This window comes from Podarcis muralis, chromosome 2 (assembly GCF_964188315.1).
Source record: "Podarcis muralis chromosome 2, rPodMur119.hap1.1, whole genome shotgun sequence".
In the NCBI taxonomy this organism is placed as follows: Eukaryota; Metazoa; Chordata; class Lepidosauria; order Squamata; family Lacertidae; genus Podarcis; species Podarcis muralis.
The window spans coordinates 36,122,208-36,135,820 of record NC_135656.1 but is presented as its reverse complement, the minus strand read 5'-3'; the positions used below and the strand labels follow the sequence as shown (position 1 = coordinate 36,135,820).

Genomic DNA, 13,613 nt, shown 5'->3' with positions numbered 1-13,613 from the left:
ATGCCAAACAATAATTGCCCGGCCAATATAGCAAGCAAACTTGGATTTCAATATCTTAAATTTAATTTTGCAAAAGCAAATGCTATACAGGACTGAGAAACCTTACATGAATAACGGATGAATATAGTTGGTGTGCATTTTAAGTGTTAAGCACCCAGCATTTTTTAGATTATATAATCTTTGTGGAGTTTGTGTTTAAATACCAGGCAGTTTTCGTAACAGTGGAACATGACAAACCTATATTAATTTTGACTTAATTTAGTGTGTATTAGGAGGTTAATCTTTCCCTTAACTTTGCAAAACCATTCCAGAAAAGGAAGGAAAACCACTAAGGAAGCAATGAATATTTTAAAGATACTATATTCAGTCATGGGTATGACACCTGATCCAATCTAATTCTCATAAGACTAAAATCAGCTCTAGATCAGGTTTTCACAGGCCAAAGTTGATCTCATGTCATCTGGGATATGGGAAGAAATTACAAAAATGAATATGTTGAGTGGTGAGCCTGCAGTGGGTCTGTGCTTGCTCCTTTTCCCTAGAACTGAAAACATCTAAAGTTCTTTCTGTTTCCCACAGAAGTCAATGGCAGAGAGTGCTGATTGGCTGGTATGACAATGCCACCTTCTCACCCCGCCCCTGCTCATCTGGCTGTGCAAAGCACTGATTGGTTGGCCCTTGCGGCAGTCCCAAAGCCACTCATCGCCAGCCAGGAGCATGCCTCCAGTGAAAAGAAATAAAGAAAATGATCGGCAGGTTTTTTTTAAAAAAAGAAAATGTTTATACATTTAAACAGATAAGCTTTCCCCCTCCACACACAGAAAACGCCAAAAGCTTGTCCAAAGTATTGTGAAGGGGGTGGAGTAAACATTGGACCTGGAGGTGAATGAGTTAGCAGAGTGAAAGAAAGAAAACACAGAAGTAGTGCACAGTCAAGGACATACATTAAAAAAACAAGCCCCCAAAACAATAGAGTTAATTTTACTATCATCCCACTATCTATGTATTTTAGCAAGGTTTATTTGTCTTTGATACACCTGACATGAAATTGGCTGATTTAGAAAGAAGTAGTAGAAATCTGAAGAGAGTTGTGGTACTTGTGAACTTGATGAACAGCCATTGTTTTGTAGGAGAGCAACTCTCTCGCACATAGAACGTGTTTCAAGGGTTTGCTTGAATTTTTTACCGTCTTCTTGTCTTGTGATTCAGCCAACATCTGCATTATATATGTAATTGTGAATAAATTTCAAACCTGCTTAGTTCCTCCCATGGGTCTTATCTAAGGAGCTCTGGGAACTGTACTGTAACTCCTGTGGAGAGTCTTGGAATCTCTAGCAGAGATTTCTCCAGGGTTATCTTGGAGGCCTTTCTGGAAGCACGAAAGGAAGTATCTGTTCCAACCCTGTGTCTTTGCAGGCGGGTTGTTGTACCAACTTGCGAGAACCAGCACATAAAAATATTGCCCAAAAGAAACTGGATAGAAAAGGGGAGAATGTGCGAAATGCAATCAGACTTCCAGCAAAATCTTTGGGGAGCAGGGATGGGGATTTCTGAATATGAGATCAAATCATTTTTGGCTTAGGCTACAGAAATTGCTGTAAAGTCTTTTGCGCCACAGGCACAATTCACATCCCTGAACACTAAACAGATAGTCAGAATGCAGGGATTGCAGAGCCACAGAGTGAAAAGTTAGATTTATGAATCAAGGGATGTTTGGGCTTCTGGAAATGGCCACAGAGTGAATTCGAGGGCCATTATGCTGTCTAGTGGGATGTGTTGCCTATGGTGGTGAAATGACTACACAGGACAAAATTCTGTAAGGCTGGTAATTACTTCAGAGCACAGCGGTGGCCTCTGCTCTTTGAGACGAGCGTCTCTGAAAGCCTTTGATAAATCAAAGCAGCCCAGGCTGCTGAAATCACGGTAACAGTGTTATGAAAAGGACAAGCATCTGTCTAGAATAGGTCAACTGCAATGGCTTAGCACTCTGGCAGAAACAGAAACAGCCCTTCTGTTGCTAGATGGTCCACATTTTTCTTTGGTGCCAGGCTTTAGGAGAGCTTGCACAAGAGATGGATAGACAGAGGAAGGATGGGGATGCGAGGGAGAATCCATTGCACTTTGTCATATATTCAGACTGGCTAGTGGGTCCCTAGAAAATCCACATTAAAAGGCAAGTTAGGTACTTCACTTCCACCTATCACACAGCAAGAGGTAGAGCAAGCTTATGCATTCACACTAGGAAAGATGGTGGGTGGGTGGATGGATTAGATGGATCTCATCGCTCTGCTTTTTCAATTTTAAGTACCCAATGCACTTGGATAGCTACCCAACAGAACAGGTAAATGTGTCTCAAACAAATGACAAGGGTACACCTTAACTTGGCATCTATGGAAGAAGAAATGGGTGCTTAGACTGGCACCAACTCCCAAAAGTCAGTGGGCTTTCTCACTATAGCCTGGAAAATCTATGCTGTGCTTTCCAAAATCGGATCCTCCAGAATAGTTAATGGAACCTATTACTTGCCCTCTTTTAAGGGGTATATTGCCCTCACAAGGTGGTTTACAAATGCAGTTTAATGCACACTAACATCATTGTGGGGGTTTTTGTGGTTTTTTGGAGGGGGTCATTTTGTTGCAGCTGTCAATTCATTGTGGGGAAAAAATCCCTGGCAATCTGCTGGAAATCACCTAGAAATCTACCAGTAGTTCTAGATCTTTTTTCTGACTACCTTGATTTAGAGTTGCCAATAATAAAGCTATTGTAGCATCCTGGAGGCTTATCCCAGCAGTGTATCTGAAGCTGGAGAAGTTTTTCACGACACACATGTCCTGTTAGCTTGATATAGGCAGGGTTGTGATGCTAAATATAAATCAATAAACAAAGCAACAGTTCTGTGCCAACGTTACTCAGATTTTGTGCCAAAGAGGGAGCTGAATTTTGTGATAACTAATTAACCAATGTGCATCTATTTCTTTGTTTTGCAAAATTTTACTCATGGACAAGTCTCGAAAAGCCTTGATAAGAAATTTGCAAATCACGAAAGACTAACCCCTGACCACTAGAAAGCCAGTTCTGTGTATACATATATCTCATGCTCTATGATTTCACCAGGCATTGCCAAAGTTATCTTCACAGTCCTTTATGGACTAGAAACTTGTTATCTATCTATATCTATCTATCTATCATCTATCTATCTATCTATCATCTATCTATCTAATCTATCTATCATCTATCTATCTATCTATCTATCATCTATCTATCATCTATCTAATCTATCTATATTCTATCTATCTATCTATCTATCCATCCATTCAGTGCTTTTTTATCTGGGCAGATGCAGGGGTACGCATACCCCTAAACATTTTGTGAATCTTTGTACTTTTGTCCATTTACTGTATTTATTTTCCCCGATTTGAACTATAAGATGGTGATTTTCTTGAGTGAAGATGAGAGTACCCCTAAACATATTTTTTAAGGAAAAAAGCACTGTATCTATCTATTAAAGCTAATATGTTCAGATGTTTTATTTTGTAACAAGTGCCCAGTTCCACATAGCGGTCAGAATCATAAAATGCCTCCAGCTTTTGAAAATGTTTTATGGACCTTTGTTTTGAAAGCCTCACGGATTAAATTTTCCTCAGGTTACACACTTGTTAGGATCCATCCTAAATGGTTCCAGATGCACTGACAGAAGAAACAAGATTGCCAAATATAGTTCACCACCCATTTATAAACTTGGAAGCGTTGGGATAATGCTGGAGAGATGATTGTGATGTCAAACTACAGTCCCTGACAAAACATTAGATAATGAGTTCACTCCTCCAGCATATTGAACAAATATCTGATTCAAAAAGAGAACCCCATAACACATTCCCAATGCCTGCGGCAATCTTGCACCTTAATGAGATTATTTCCCAACTTCTGCCGTTGATTAGAAGGACAGCCCACAAATCTACATCTCCTGAGTAAATCCCCTTCACACCCACACCCACACACTCACACCCACACTTGTTGTGCAACAGCAAAGTTTTTCTTAAAACCCCATTCATTTCAAAGTGCCTTGGTCAAAGAGTTTCTCAATGGACTGGGCCTAAAAATCACATCCCCAAAATGCTTAGAGAGGAAAGGGCCCAGGGGAAGTCAGAATAGCCTTAAAGGACATATTGTCCATGTTTGTCCAGATGTATGTCCTGAAACACAAAAGAAAGAGGAGGCTTAGAATGGAATTAATCAGAGAAAGAATTCAGTGGAATCAGTATTCCGGCATCTGCTTTTTATCAGTTTAAACTGTGCATGTTATGCCATAGCAAATATTAGATTTGCAAAAGCTTGCAGCAATATACAATAATATATTTTTTTCTGAAGCTTGATTTCACGTGGCTGTTTTCTCCCACCATGAGATTATTCTTTTTTAAAAAGCCTCCTACCCACCCCAAGTTGAAATCAACATGGCCATCATTCAGCATGCTGATGCAGATATATCTAGGCTTCAGGAAGAGCGAAAGCAGAATGCTGCAACTAGACTGATGACTGGGAGTGGCCGCCAAGACCACATAACACTGGTCCTGAAAGACCTACATTGGCTCCCAGTATGTTTCCTAGCACAATTCAAAGTGTTGGTGCTGACCTTTAAAGCCCTAAACGGCCTCGGTCCTGTATATCTGAAGGAGCATCTCTACCCCCATCGTTCAGCCTGCACACTGAGGTCCAGTTCTGAGGGCCTTCTGGCAGTTCCCGCACTGTGAGAAGTGAAGCTACAGGGAACCAGGCAGAGGGCCTTCTTGGTAGTGGCGCCCGCCCTGTAGAATGCCCTCCCATCAGATATCAAGGAAATAAACAACTATCAGACTTTTATAAGACATCTGAAGGCAACCCTGTTTAGGGAAGTTTTTAATGGGCAGGGTATAAATAAATGATGGTGATGGTGATAGTGATAGTGAAGAAGAAGAAGAAGAAGAAGAAGAAGAAGAAGAAGAAGAAGAAGAAGAAGAAGAAGAAGAAGAACCTCTCATACCCATGCCTAGAAAGCAGAGATAAGCAAAAGTGTGGATGAGCCCTGAATGTCATGGCAATGTATTAAATAATCCCAATTGAATGAAAAGCCATTATTATTATTAGTAGTAGTAGTATTAGTATTATCACTGCAAAGTATGCCTGTACAGCAAGGATTCTGATGAAGGGGTCAGATTTCCACAATTCAGGCCATGAGTGCTTATGTATCCAAAATAACCCCAGCACAAGGGGAGGAGGGGTATTAGGAGGCTTGGGAGTGCTACCAAATTCACATAACTCGTAAGAATGGAGCCCAGCTCAATGGGGACCATGTATGCTCACTAGACACAGAATGATGGCTAGCTATTTAGGAGGGAAATGGAAAACTGGAAGCAAGGAGAGAGCAGGAATGGAATGGAGTGGTCAACATCTCCCGTGCTGCAGCGTTTTGTTCCAGGTCTCAGTTGTAGACAATTAGAACACATCCATCCACCACCTCTCATAAACTACATACACAATGACCCATTTGTAGCACAAAGATGCAGTTTTTCTTCAATCCAGAATTGTTTATGCCCATCCTCAATAGTGAAGAAAGGCATCTTCCCGCCCACTGCTCATTCTTTTAATGCCCTTTTGGTTCTCAGAAAGGTATAAATTAGGGATTCATTTTGTGAAGGAGTCTGCCTATACAGTGGTACCTCGGGTTAAGTACTTAATTCGTTCCGGAGGCCTGTTCTTAACCTGAAACTGTTCTTAACCTGAAGCACCGCTTTAGCTAATGGGGCCTCCTGCTGCCGCCGCACCGACAGAGCACGATTTCTGTTCTCATCCTGAAGCAAAGTTCTTAACCCGAGGTACTATTTCTGGGTTAGCGGAGTCCGTAAACTGAAGCGTATGTAACCTGAGGTACCACTGTATTGCTTGGTTACCTGTTTCCCCTGAATAATGGCCAACTCTGAGGGTTCCGAATCAGGGTTGCCTAGCTCCCTGAGGTCCTTGCTTGCAGGATATGATTAATCGGTAATTTTTTTTCTAGACCGCCTGTTGACCAAAGTCTCCCAGGCTGTTTACTGGGCAGGCTTGTACTGAGCACTTTGCCCCCATGTAGAAGTACCTGGGAGTTTAAAAGCAGCCCAAGAGCAAACAGACCCTTAACGCATGCGCCCATTTCCCTGTCAAAAGCAAACTTGGTAGACTTGGCGTTTGGATTTAATTTGAGAAAGGCTAAAGAGAACACAAGAGGGAAAAGAAGACGGAAAAGAAGTGGTTCCCTTTCTGTTTCATCTTGCAAATGACTTCCTCCTCCCCACCCCCCTCTAGACTTTTTCTTCCTTTTTTTGTTGCCACACACTCTTCACACATCAAAACCTATTTTAGGCTGGCTGATAAATCCCAGATGTCTAGGGAAGGCAGCAAGGACGATGGTTATTCCATTCGCGGCTTCACACGGTTTTCCTGGCAACCTCCTGCGTGAGATTCAGCCAAGTGGGAAGAGCAGAAGAAAAGGGGGAATGAGTCTGCTTCTCGGTAGTGTTGTGTGTGTACAAGGGGCTGGAGCAGTGACCTAGGATCTCAGAGAGCTGAGGTGACATTGGAAGGGAGATGCACGGCCTGTGTAGACATCTGTTTCAGTCTGTGCCAGGCTGAAATGAGCTAAGGCAGGTGTTTTATGTGCAAACAATGCAGGTTTCAGGGGACAAGTGGTTAACATTCCCTCGGTTGCCTTCCTATGCAACACACAGGGCTCCTCCAGAGGAGACCTGTTTATTCAGCATTGATTGTGATTAGATGGTTAGGCGATAGGCACTTCAATGTGACCTGCTTATTGAGCTTTCCTCTTGATTTGTTTGTGTGGGGAGGACTGAGAGCCAGTGTGGTGTAGTGGTTAAGAGCGGTAGTCTGCTAATCTGGGGAACCGGGTTCGCGTCTCCGCTCCTCCACATGCAGCTGCTGGGTGACCTTGGGCCAGTCACACTTCTTTGAAGTCTCTCAGCCCCACTCACCTCACAGAGTGTTTGTTGTGGGGGAGGAAGGGAAAGGAGAATGTTAGCCGCTTTGAGACTCCTTAAAGGGAGTGAAAGGCGGGATATCAAATCCAAACTCTTCAAACTCTTCTTCTACTTTGCATCGAAGCCAGTGCTCTCCCACACTTTCAAACGCATTTCCCCATCAATTCCCTTATCGCAACAAGTCCAGTCTTTCGGGGAAGCAGGTTTGTTGCACAAAACCTCCCAATCAACTTTAAATGTGCAATCCAAATTTGCCAATATGTGATTAAATAGCTACTGAGCTGTGGTTCTTTCATGCTGGATCCTGGGCGATTTTGCATACGTACTGCCTTCAGGCTTATAGCGACTATAACTCTGCTATGTGCAACAAGTGCTTGATAAAACACACTAAAAATATACCCAAATAGTGATATGTAAGGCAGCTATAAAGCCATTTCCAGAAAGCCCAGAGTCATATATTAAATAAATAAGACTTTGGACCCTCTGGAAAAAGGATGGGACAAGGGTCATAAAGCTAATTTGTTTGTTATAACTTTTTATCTCATGTAATGGCAGTAGAAATAATTATGCACACATGAACACACACTTGTGACTGAGTTAGTCTCTGAGTTAGGTGACTCTTAAAGGTAAAGGTGAAGGGACCCCTGACTGTTAGGTCCAGTCATGGATGACTCTGGGGTTGCGGCGCTCATCTCGCTTTACTAGCCGAGGGAGCCGGTGTACAGCTTCCAGGTCATGTGGCCAGCATGACTAAGCCGCTTCTGGTGAACCAGAGCAGTGCACAGAAATGCCGTTTAACTTCCCGCTGGAGTTAAACGCTGCCCTATTTATCTACTTGCACTTTGATGGGCTTTTGAACTGCTAGGTTGGCAGGAGCTGGGACCGAGCAACGGGAGCTCACTCCGTCGCAGGGATTCAAACCCCCGACCTTCTGATCGGCAAGCCCTAGGCTCTATGGTTTAGACCTCAGCGCCACCCGTGTCCCCTAGGTGACTCTTAGGAGTCTCTAAAAACACCTATTGGTTTCTCTTTTCACCTGACTCCTACTGGCCTCAAAATCAGGTTATATTTCTACAGAGTTCTGCACCTCTGGTGGTTTTACCCCTGATGGCGAAATACTAGAAATGGGTTTTATGGGAAATGAATATTATTTGGGGGCCTGGTGTCCCTTATGAACCTGGGATGTGTTTCTTTTCTATATCTTCTGACCAACATGTAATTTATGCCCAATGGGTTTAGTTCTTTTCATGTTTGTTGCTGCATGCTTGGTTATTACCCAGAATTGGAAGGATGCACATAACCCGACTCTAGATGAACAGTATAAAAAGCTTTTATTTATAGCGCTATCGGGGGGGGGGACACGTCACTTAAAAATACAAAGAAGTAAAGCTGATGTTGAGGTAGCCATTTATTAATCATATGAGAAGTGATTTAAATAAAAATTGTATCCCAGTACATCATTTATTTATATAGAATTACTCATAACTGTCTCCCTTGGCTATGTCAATTATATTTTAAGTCTCTCTATGGAGTAGACAGACATACACAAAGAGAGAGATAAATTGAGCTAAATGTTTATGTTTATTTTGATGTTATACACCCATGTACTTGTGGATTCTTAGTATATGTTTTCCTCTTTTTTGTTCTCTTTTTCTTTGTTCTAAAAGGTAATGAAATAAGTGATATGCATTGAAATTTCTGCTATATGTGTTTTTGAAATACCGTATTTTTCGCTCTGTAAGACACACTTTCCCCCCTCCCAAAATTAAGGGGAAATGTGTGTCTTATGGAGTGAATGCAGGCTCCATGGCTTCAGCGAAACCAACGCTGTGCTCCGGAGACTTCAGGCAGCTCTCCCTGAAGCCAGGAGACCAAGAGGGATCGGTGAGCACCGATCCCTCTTGCTCTCCTGGCTTCACTTTGCTGGAGAGGCGCTGCGCAGCTTTCCTTCTCTGCGCAGCGCCCCTTCAGCGAAGTGGGAGGAGAAATGGAAGGGGCTCCATTTCTCCTGTCGCTTTGCTGAAGGGGCGCTGCGCAGAGAGGGAGAGATTTTTTTTTCTTGTTCTCCCCCTCTAAAACTAGGTACGTCTTACGGTCGGGTGTGTTCTATAGAGCGAAAAATACGGTGCACTGCCCTGGTATGCAGGTAGTCCCATTAATAGACAACAGTTCCTGGGATTCTTTGAGGGGAAGCCATGACTGTTTAAACAGATATGATACTGCTCTAAGCATATAGTGCAGACGGGGGCCAATTACACTCAACATATATCTCTTAGGTTGACTTAGCTTTCCCATTTTCTTTCTCTTCTTAACTGCGCCGTGCAGGTTTTTTGTCAACTTCCCATCTGCCAAGCAGTACTTCAGCCAGTTCAAGCACATGGAGGACCCGCTAGAGATGGAGAGGAGTCCTCAGCTGCGTAAACATGGCATGCGGGTCATGGGGGCTATTAATAGTGTGGTGGAGAACATCTACGACTCAGAAAAGGTCTCCTCCGTTCTAGCCTTGGTGGGCAAGGCGCATGCTGTCAAGCACAAAGTCGAACCATTCTACTTTAAGGTAAAGAGAAAGCCAAGTCTTTGTTTATTCATGGATAACAGGGAAATACTTTGAATAGGGCAGATAAAAAGCAGTGATTCTGTGCCGGTTGCCCATTCTGGCCATAGCTGTCAACTTTTCCCTTTGCTTGCGAGGAATCCTATTCGAAATAAGGGAATTTCCCTTTAAAAGGGGGGGGGGGGAGTTGACAGCTATGATTCTGGCCAGCTCGTGATTCCCCCCCCCAAAACACACCTTTTTTGTTTTTAAATTAAATACATCCGTTTGCAAAAGATCAAATTTGCATAAATAAAAATTGAAAAATAAAGTGCATACTTAAACGATGGAGCCCACTCACACCAGAGGCCGTGATGGCTTTAAAAAAAGATGTTGAGACCCTTATGTCTTCCCTCCCCTTACAGTTTTGATTTATGGGCTACTTTTTAAATGAGGCTGCTTTTTAAATTGTATTTTAACCGGTATTTTAAATTGGGGTCTTTTTGTTGCCCCCCCTATTATGTTTCCATTGTAATTTTACTGGTGTTAGCCGCCCTGAGCCCGGCTTTGGCCGGGGAGGGGGGTATAAATAAAAATTGTTATTATTATTATTATTATTATTATTATTCATGAAGGAGAAGGTCATCAGTGGCTACTACCCACATTGGCTCTGCTCTGCTTCCAAAGCTAGAGGAATAATGCTTTTGAATGCCAGCTGCTGGAGACCATAGGTGGGGAGAGTGCTCTTATGCTCGAAACTTGCTTGTGGGTTTCTGACAGGTATCTGGCTGGCTTCAGTGAGAACAGGATGCCTGACCCAGTGGACCATTGGCCTGATCCAGCAGGCTTTCTTATGTTCTTATGTCGACAGCCAGGACATTCCATCCCTTCATGAGTTCATCTGAAGCCACAATGTGCTTGTTTATGTCCACCATTGGGCAAAGTGTGAAATTCTGCAAGACTTTATTTCCCTTGTCGTATTATCAGCGATTGGGAAATGCTAATTCAATGGCCCCAAAAAACAAAAAAAAAGTGCACTGGCATGTGGATGAGGAGGATATCATGTGAACTCCAGGAAAAAGCATACAGGCACAAGTGAGCTCTGAATGCACATTAAACTGCTGTGCAGATGTGCCTATATAAAATTCTGGCAAATAGGCAGGGGAAATGTATTTATAGAAATACTTGTATTGCAAAGAGCATGTCTCAATAAAGGTATACATATAGAAAAATGTAATAAATTCAATAATTAAATATAAACATAAAAATTGAAGAAAAACACTTGTAGAAGAAACATAAAAATAGGACTCAGTGCAACAGTGCATCTGAAGATACAAATCAAAAACAACTGAGACAAATTCACTGATACAGTCTGTTGTGGGTTCTCAGAAGCATAAGAATTTGGGATAGTTCCAGTTTGTTGATCTAACCCTTTTGGGGTTCCAAAATTCCATTCTAGTTCCAATCATGGAAGAAATTTATAATTATGTTCTGTGGTCATCAGCATTTGATTAAGGTTTCTCTCCACTAACGCTCAGGAGCTATTTCCTTTTTAAATGTTCGCATGGACTTTGGACACTAAGTTCTTATTTTCATGCCAGTTGTGCCTGTTTTGAACTGTCCTGCTTTCATCTTCAGAGGTGGTTCCTTCCACTTTGTATACATGGAAGTATACATAGATTAAGATGAATTCACTTGAGGTATCAAGGTGGGAGGTATTTGAGAGGCAGAATGGAAGTGAGCCAGAACGATCTATTTGCTCATTTTATTATATTTTGTACATCGCTTTGCAATGTGCATGCGGAAGGCAATTAATAAATAAACACATGATCAGCAAAACAAATAATAAGCAAACAAGAAATTAAAATGTGGTAAGATGCCCTGGTCAGCAACATATGGAAGGACAGCATAGACCCCAATGAAGAAATTGGAATTGTGCTGGCAGGGAGACACAACAAAGATAGATACTAGTTTCTTGTTAGGGGGAAATATGGGGGACTCTGTCTTAACTTATTACTGCCACTTCTTCTCCTCCCAGATTCTCATGGGTGTCATACTGGAAGTGCTTGCCGAAGACTACGCCAATGAATTCACCTCCCCAGAGGTCCAGAGAGCCTGGGCCAAGATGAAGAGCCTCATCTGCACTCACGTGACTGCCGCGTACAAGGAGGTGGGCTGGGTGCAGTATCCAAACTCCACCATGTGAGCAGACCAGGGAAACAGGGCTGGGGAGGGCTTGGGGTTTCCTCTGAGGCTTTGCGCTCTCACTACATGCCACCCCTCTCTGCGCTCCCAGTAGATTCGTAAGCCTAGGCTCGGTAGTCTTAACGATGAGGATTCTGTCACAGCAATAAGGGGAAGAGGGTAAAGTTGGGAAAACACTTTGTAGTTCAGAGATGATTTCACAATGTGGTCTAACTCGCCTGTGAGCAACCTAATTGCAGAAGATTGAATGTAATCTGGTACCGACTACCCATAAGGCATGCAGTTATCTAAAGAATTCAGAAATGCTTTGATGCACTCCCAAGGACTGTGAACTGCACATGCTCTGAGGAGTATGATGCTTAACCTTTCACCCTTGGCAGTCCTCACAGGGAGGCTAGCCAGTTTTCCTCACTGTCCCTTCTGATATTTGAACCGTTTTAATGAGGGACTCTTTCCATATGGTCTCTGTGCTTCAGCTTTCCCACTGCTGTACGAAATCAGCACTTAGTATAGCACTGGGAATGCACGTCAACAGACTGGGAAGCTGTCATGCAGCAGTGGCTTTTAGACCCTGTCATTTTGCTATTGATGGTAAGCTGCTAGGATGTCCAAATCCATAAAACAAGAAGGAGTCTTGTGGCACCTTAAGGACAAACAGATTTATTGCAGCATAAACATTTGTGGGCTCCCGTCTGTGTCATCAGCAGCATGGCTACCTCTTGGAAGCTGCCACAATAGGAAGCTGCCTCAAACAGAGTCAGACCATTGTCCATCTACCACAGTATTGTCTGCACTCAGCGACAGCAGCTCTATAGGATTTCAGGTGGAATCTCTCCTAGTCGTATGCTGAGATGCTGGGAATTGACAGCATGCAAGGCAGATCTCCCCAGCAGTGAGCTACAGCCCTCTTTGGTTTCAGTTTGATCCCACAGAGTTGCAGAGCTTCCAAAACTCAGGCATGGTACCACTAAAACATCTTGCGAGGCTTCCACTGATCACAGGCTACCCAGGAGGAAGTGCTGTCTCTGGTCTCTAATTATGAAGAAAGCATATAAATCATACCTAGGTTGATGCTAAAATTCTTGAGTTTTCCTCTGATAGATCCCTAGCTCAATATTAAATCATCCTTTCAACAACAGCAAAACTCCTCCTAGCCTGTAAATCATAGATAATAAGGCAGCTCCTGCACGTTGTTGAATCATCCAGCCTCGTCTCTCTGCAAGCCCAGAGATATTTTTGTTCTTCTTCATTGGCGGTGATTTGCTTGCATAATTGTTGAAGCCTGTGATTCACCTCAGCTCTCTGTCTAGGTGGCGAAGAGTGTCAGTTCTGGCCTATTTTCATAAAGAGCTCAGGGATATTAGAAGAGCGTGCTGGGATTCCCTCTCCGATCTTGATTCATACTGGGTTAGAACAAAGGCTTAGTCAGACAGATTGATGCAGAAAGGGATTTGCCAAGGCTCTGGATATTCTCCCAGAGGCAACCCAGCCTCAGCAGTGACTCAGCAGTTCATAGTAGGCAAAATTCGGTGTTTAGCCAGGCAAGTATGTAAAGCAGCTGCAGGAATTAGGGACGAAGTTTGTAATGGTGGTGTGTGTCATTCTCTGGCTGATTCTGAGGGAAGGAAATCGCAGGCCAGGAGACTTCCTTCACCAATATCTGTGTAGATATTGTGCTATAAGAGAACAATTGCTGCTAACTAACAACCCAACAGAAGTAAGTCTCTTCTGTTTACCTGTTGACAGAATCAGACGGCCACACAAGACTGCCATTCCCTTAGCAATACAGTGGTACCTCAGGTTACATACGCTTCAAGTTACAGACTCCGCTAACCCAGAAATATTACCTCAGGTTAAGAACTTTGCTTCAG

The 13,613-nt window shown here is 43.0% G+C and overlaps 1 protein-coding gene across 2 annotated transcripts in view; it reads left to right on the top strand.

Moving 5' to 3' along the window:
- CYGB (cytoglobin) overlaps nucleotides 1-13,613 on the top strand; it is a 56,208-nt gene that overhangs the window by 14,221 nt on the left and 28,374 nt on the right. Inside the window, exons 2-3 of one of the 2 annotated variants that reach the window (XM_028717020.2) lie at nucleotides 9,330-9,561; nucleotides 11,576-11,739. In XM_028717020.2, coding sequence (XP_028572853.1) covers nucleotides 9,330-9,561; nucleotides 11,576-11,739 — 396 coding nt within the window. The remainder of the gene's footprint in view (nucleotides 1-9,329; nucleotides 9,562-11,575; nucleotides 11,740-13,613) is intronic. The other variant, XM_028717022.2, reaches the window with a different exon arrangement.